Source organism: Protobothrops mucrosquamatus, unplaced genomic scaffold (genome assembly GCF_001527695.2).
Source record: "Protobothrops mucrosquamatus isolate PMUCROS unplaced genomic scaffold, P.Mucros_1.0 scaffold129, whole genome shotgun sequence".
Classification (NCBI taxonomy): Eukaryota; Metazoa; Chordata; class Lepidosauria; order Squamata; family Viperidae; genus Protobothrops; species Protobothrops mucrosquamatus.
Window position 1 is genome coordinate 1,208,188 of NW_015386496.1, and position 6,726 is coordinate 1,214,913.

The 6,726-nt window shown below is 43.0% G+C and overlaps 1 protein-coding gene across 2 annotated transcripts in view; it reads left to right on the forward strand.

The window, feature by feature from the left end:
- Positions 1 to 2,363, forward strand: part of SF3B1 (splicing factor 3b subunit 1) — a 27,347-nt gene extending 24,984 nt beyond the window's left edge. Inside the window, exons 24-25 of one of the 2 annotated variants that reach the window (XM_015813040.1) lie at positions 870 to 1,086; positions 1,693 to 2,363. In XM_015813040.1, coding sequence (XP_015668526.1) covers positions 870 to 1,086; positions 1,693 to 1,851 — 376 coding nt within the window. In that variant the 3' untranslated portion in view covers positions 1,852 to 2,363. The remainder of the gene's footprint in view (positions 1 to 869; positions 1,087 to 1,692) is intronic. The other variant, XM_015813041.2, reaches the window with a different exon arrangement.
- Positions 2,364 to 6,726: the final 4,363 nt, after the last annotated feature.

Genomic DNA, 6,726 nt, shown 5'->3' on the forward strand with positions numbered 1-6,726 from the left:
CCCCTGCGCCGGCCGAGGCGTAGCTGGCAAGCGGCAGAGACGGAGCAGGCCGACCACCAGCTGGCCCAGCTCAAGGGAGGTAAGGCACCCGCCGGAAAAGGGGAAAAAAATGGCGGACAGCCTTGCTTGGCGACCCCCGTGAAATGGTCGATCGACCCCAAATGGGGTCGCGACCCATAGGTTGAGAACCGCTGGTTTAAATACTGCAATTACAAAGGTCTGGAGTTAAATAATCTTAAATGATAATCTTCCTATTCCTTTACCCCAACAGTAGAAGGGAAATGAGAAGAGACAGTTCCTTTCTTGCCCTTATTTAATTATCTGAATAGGAATTCAGCTCCAGAGCACATACAGGTGCTGGATAGAGGGTGTCTCTATTGATATGGTTCCTTCTACACTGGTTGTGTAAGTAGAAGAGAAGCGAGGGTAATGATTAGAGTGCTTTGTTCTTTGATGTTCCTTTTATTCTCTACCCATCCACCTACCTATCCCTGTCTTGCAACCTATCTGAGCTGGGGGAGTCAGCTCATTGGGCTGCTGAAGTGCTGCTGCTCCCTCTAGATTTTTCTCTTTTTGATACAGCTTCTTATGCTCATCTGTTTTTAGGAATTTGGTTGACCTGGCGATATTTCTTTTCTTCTTTTTGTGGTATTGAAGCACAATTTTGACTTTGAGTCAAAAAGGGAGGAAGATATAACCCTGCCAGCTACCAACCCCAAGACTCTTGGAGAGAAAAGGATGAACAGTCACGTTTTGATACTGAACGATTTTATTTTATCAGATGAGAACAACTTCTGGCAGAAAGAAAGAGACTAGAAAAACAAATAGGGAGCAAGTTACTGATAATGCCTGTACAATTTCTTTTTCAGGGATCTGGTTCACAGGCAAACAGCTAGTGCAGTCGTGCAGCATATGTCTCTTGGAGTATATGGGTTTGGCTGTGAGGACTCTCTGAATCACTTGCTAAATTATGTGTGGCCCAACGTGTTTGAAACATCTCCTCATGTCATCCAAGCAGTTATGGGAGCACTGGAGGGCCTAAGGGTGGCTATTGGACCTTGCCGGATGTTGCAGTATTGTTTACAGGTAAGTTGGATAAAAATGCCTGCCTAGGCTTCTGAATAATTTTTAAAAAGAATATTAAATCAGGAAAACTATTTAATTGAAGAGTATCCTACAGCTGTCCTAAAGACTTCTTTATATTGACCTCTAGAAAAGAATTGTAATGTAGCAAGATTCCATGTGTATGGTTTGTGAATGAATGTAATGAAATCCTCCAAGATGATTCATATGATAAGAAATAATCATCTAGCATGGGCAACGATACATTTGCCTTAATAAAACAGAAGAATTACTTTAATAAAACACTACATAAACCACAAACTATAAAATCAACTGATAGGATTTCTGTGCAGAATTTCGTTTTGTTTGCAATTAAGTAGAAAGGCGGTGACTACATGTAAGAATTTCTGCATCAATGTAATGTGGCTTTTGCAACTCCCTTCTTGTGGTCTATTATGTAAGCTGCTTCTCAAAAGGTTTTGCCAATTATTTCTGGGAAGGATAAGATCAAACTGAATAACACGATACCTAGATTTCTGACGTCATAAAATGCCGTTTCTTTGTAAATAATCAGTAAGAAAGATGATTCACTTAAGTGCAATTTAATTTCTGGTTCTATTCTTTTCCTAGGGTTTGTTTCACCCTGCCAGAAAAGTCAGAGATGTGTACTGGAAGATTTATAATTCCATCTATATTGGTTCACAGGATGCTCTAATAGCACATTATCCACGAATCTACAACGACGAAAAGAATACCTACATTCGTTATGAACTTGATTATGTCTTGTAATTTTATTTCTCATTTGTTTTGTGTTCAATAGACAGCTATTCCATATTTGGTTCAGATCTGGTGATGTACAATTTTTAAGACACTGCAGAGTACCTTAGAATGGTCAGAGGCAGAACTTAGAAATCAATAGCATGATTTTTAAATAACATGTCTTTGTTTTGGTGTTAAAGCCAGTTAGTGACCAAGAACACAATGATTGCAGAGAATATGGGGAGGGGGGGAAGCATCTTGATGAGGATTTAAGATTCTGTTCCTTGTGTTTAAAGGGGCTGTTTGAGAAATAAACATTTGTGTATAAAATATTAATGGTTATTCGTGTGTGAGCATTTTTGGGCAGGGAGACATATAATAAGTCTCAGATCATCAAGCAATTTATGTAAAAAGGTGGCATATTACATTTTAATTGTCTTTGTCATACCCTAGCTTTTGAATAAATAAGAAACGTTCACATTTTGATTGTTGTGTCTTTATCCTGAAAAAGCACTTGTTATAAAATTGGCTTTTGTACTGAATCGCCTTGAGGTTTGGGTCTTTATTTTTTCTTTTCTCCACCAGATATTTTCCTATGATATGTCCAGTTTTCTTCCATTATGGCTTGTTCTCCTGAAGCAGTAATGAATTATTTAATGAATCTTGAAACATGGCTGGAGTATACATTAAAATAGGTGTATATGTGGCGTTAAAATGTTATTGGGAGGCTATGTACAATATGTAATGTTAAGTGGGTAAACATTACACCAAATATCCACCAGCAAATTTTATCGTGGCTGGTCATGATAACACTCTTGTTCAAAAGGGGCAAATGGCACAGATGTCTAACTGATGATAGCAGTCATTGTATGTGGAAAATGGAAAGACTGAGCACATTTCAGGCCCACTGTAAAAGAAAAATGAAGCCTGTGGTTAACAGATGCCATTCAAATTGTCATTTTGTGGCTGCTGTTCCCTCTTAACTATCTGGAGATTGGAAAGGAAAATTGACAATTGATTAGCAGGCATTCAGTTCAATTTCAGATGACATTGCAAATCTGTGGTTTAAATGGGATGCCTGTTCTAGGGTCACACATTGTGGTAACTTTAATCAAGGGTTAGCACAGGGGAAAGCATTCATTTGTTGGTCAGGGACAACACTCCCTGTTAATTTATAAGGAGAGTAAGGCTGCAGCAAGCCAGATGAATACGTGCAGTGAAAAATTGGGATTCATGCAATGTTTATGGAACCTCCAATGCCACATTTTTTAAAAGTTGTGTGTTGATTGCTACCTCAGATTCTCTTTAAACATGCCAGAATCTTACGACACTTAAGATTCTCAAGCTCTTGAAGATATCAAAGAATCAGACTTACAGAAAGCTTTATTTAACAAGATTCATGGAAAACTTAGTCTCGCATTTTAAGCTTTACAGTATTTTAAGCTTGGAGTTCGACTAAAATAATGTGCAGCAGATGCTTACATATAATTTGTGGTTTTCTTTCCATTTTCTATTGGAAGAATATTTTTTTAATTCCAAAGCTACATAGGGGCAAAAAAAAAACTATAGCTTACTAGTCTCACTTTTTTTTCCTGTCCCTGATGCTTATTTATCCCACTGGGAAGACAGAGATGCTTTTCAAAGTTCCTTTAAGGGGTGCCCTGTGAGAATCTCTAGTTAGTTACCTTTCCCCTGGGTCTTTTAAATTCATGACGAGCAGGGAATAAGTATATAAACATTTAAATAAACAGTTATATGTTGATTTTATTCATATGGATGAATGCACATTATGAACTGAAAATACAATGTCTTGGCCCTCCCCGTCTCTTGTCTTTTGGCCCTCCCCATCTCTTATTCAAACAGAAAATAGTTGAATGGATCCAATAACAAGTGTAACATTTTATGAAACTTTCATAGTACCTGGGGAAAAGGTACTATAGTACTGGGGAAAAGGTACTATAGTACTGGGGAAAAGGTACTTAGGCTCCCCCTCTTTGGAAAGGCCTGCCTGATGTTACTTTATTGCTGACATCAGATATTTTTCAACTGGGAACTCCAAACTAGTTTTTTTAAGATATATGTACACAGCTGCCTATCAACATATATTTTTAGGGCAGTGGACAAGCTTTATTACTATTCAAAGAATAGCAGTTGAATACAACACACATTTTTTTAAATAGAGCCAACATTTATTACTTTATTACTTTTATGCCGCCCATCTTTGCTTAGACTAAGTAAAAAACAATAAGATAAATTATTAAAATATTAGAATATTACCTTTAAAAATGGCTTAAAATTAATAACATAATATAAAACAATCTCTGACAACGTGATATCTTCCAAGTATCAGACAATGGGACACTACCTCCAGCCAACATGGCCTTAGTCATTCATTTGACCTATTATATTACAACTGTACATTTAGTACGGTTGCTACAGGTGAATTTAAGCCATCACCTTTGTGGGAAGGGGTCAAGACAACATTGGAGTATGTCCTTTAAGTTGTTCAGGGGAACATTGAGGATGAGTCCCACATGAGAGGTTCAGGGGCTATTAATAAAAAAGCCACTATGCATTTCGAAAAGCTACAGGCCATCTACTCTTAGCAGCTTTGGATGCTTGCCTTCCACCAGCGCTAGCCTGATCCTTCCCCCAATAATTCCAAAAACTCTTTTTAACATTGGATCCCATATCCACATTTGATGACAGCAAATTCCATTATTGTAACTAGCCACTGTGTCAACAAGTATTTCTCTTTATCTGTCCAAAGGGGGAGAATAGTTTTTCCACATCATGCAGGATTTTATATACCTTAACTTAGTCACACACCCCACTCCACGCTAAAAAGCTCCTTATCTTTCATTAGAAGACATCTGCATTTGCCTTCCATTAATTCACCAAATGGGGATTTCGCCATAAATCCTAGAAGCACCCCAAGTCCAGGATCGACCCGCAGTCAAGAGGCAGCGGCTCATACAGTGACATCCTCCAAGGACCAAAAAAAAGGCTGAATGCCGTCAGAAGCGCGAAAGGAGACACATTGTGTACAGAATTTAGCCCGGCCCAATTACAACACCGAATCCCAGCCGCCGCTAATTTAATGGCCGATCGATCGCGCATTTACCAAGCAAAGAGCGCCATAGCAAAGGGCAGATTTGGCGCGAGGGGGCGGGTTGACACCAGGGGAGCGGAACAAAGGAAACCATTCCGATGGGCTCTCCAGCAGTCGGCAGGAGCAGCCTCGCATTTCCGGAAATGGAGGAGGAGAAGGAAGAGGAAGAGGAGGAGGGGAGAGCCAAGGCGCAGTTTGAAGCTACGCTCGGCAAGGGGCGCTCTTGCTCAAAGCGAGCGCGGCCCGGAGAGTGTGTTGGAGTGATGTCAGGGCTAGCTGGGTTGAATGCATCCGTACTTCCTGTATCAGAGCAGGCTTGGCTAAATACCAGCGGGTTTTATTCCTCCTGACCTAGCGAGCTGCTGCGGGAGGAGGATTGTAAGCCCGCGTCTCCCCTTCGGAACGTGGCTTGGCATCTGCAGGCGAGAGAGCTGCATGTGGGCGAGCAAAGCCCGGGGGAGATCATGGCAGTGCTCAAACTGACCGACCAGGTAAAAAAAAAAAGAGACCACCAACAATAGAATCGGGGGAGGGCGAAGGTGGGGGAAGCCCACGAATAGCTGCTGCGTTGCTGGGAGGCTTCTGGAGAGCAGCCGCAGCCGCAGCTGCTGCTACTGCAAGCGGCGGCGGCGGCGGCAGGTCGCGTCGGAGGCCGGGTCTTCGTTTTGGAAGGTCGGGGATCCCAAAGCGGGCGCCGGGATCTCCTCCTCTCGGGCGCGAGCCTCGCAAGCCACTTTGCGGCTGCCGCGCTGCCCCAGGGCCAGGGGCAGAGGAGAGTGGAGTGTGAGGATACGGTCGAGGCGGCGGATCGCCCGTCAAGTTTCTCATTGTCTAGGAAATGGAGCAGTTGTCAAAATAGGAGGAGATGGGGCGGGCATCTCGGAACGGCAGCGCTTTGGCTGCGTTCGCACAACCCCACCGAGCTTTCGGCGTTCGCACGGCACGCTGACCTTTAAATGAACCACACGGACTACCCGTCCCAAACCTCAAAGTAGCGGATTATGTTTTCGTGCCCGCCTCTTCCCCCCCCCCCCTTCCCCATCAGTTCCAACCCACGGCTTTAATACATACTGGCGCATTTTGCCTTCATCTTGACTGCCTTGGCATTTATCGAGCCGGAGAGATGCTTTCGCGTGTTGACCCGCATCTCCACTGCTGGGGGTGGGGGGAGGAGAGGGGAAATGGATAAGGGCACTTCCTAATAAACCTGTAGTGTGTTCCGGAGCGACGGGGGATATAGAGCAAATCGTTGAATTACTCTGTTAGTGGTGATTCCCTTCAGTCCCAGCTTCGGCACGAATGGCTTCACCCGAAACGTTAATGCATCTTTATTGCGCCCCCGCCTCTCATCTCCCCTGTTCAAACGTTGATACTTTATAGTGATCTGCATTCGTGGCTGTTAATAGGCTGTTCAATCAGGGCCGTATCCCAGTTGCTGGTGAGCTCAACTATTTATGCAGCTTTTATAAGCCAGAATTCTAAAAAAAGGAGCCGCTCCTAATAGGCTGTTTGTTGAACCAATCCCCAGAACTTTTAGATTGGGTGAAGGACAAGCCGAGGAGGAGTGGATTGAAGAGCTGATTGCCTTAACTGGGTTAAAGCGCTTGGTGGGATGAAAAGCAACACAAGCCCCTGTGAAAAGTGCTCTTGAGTGCATTCTTGTCAAAGAATAAGAAGGACCAACCTCGCTGTTTTCCAAGCACAGGGATGCTATGCCTTGGATTCCAGGCAAATAGAGCCCTTTAATGCTTTTCTAGGCTGCAGGCGGTGGGTGAGTTTGGCAGAGATTCAAA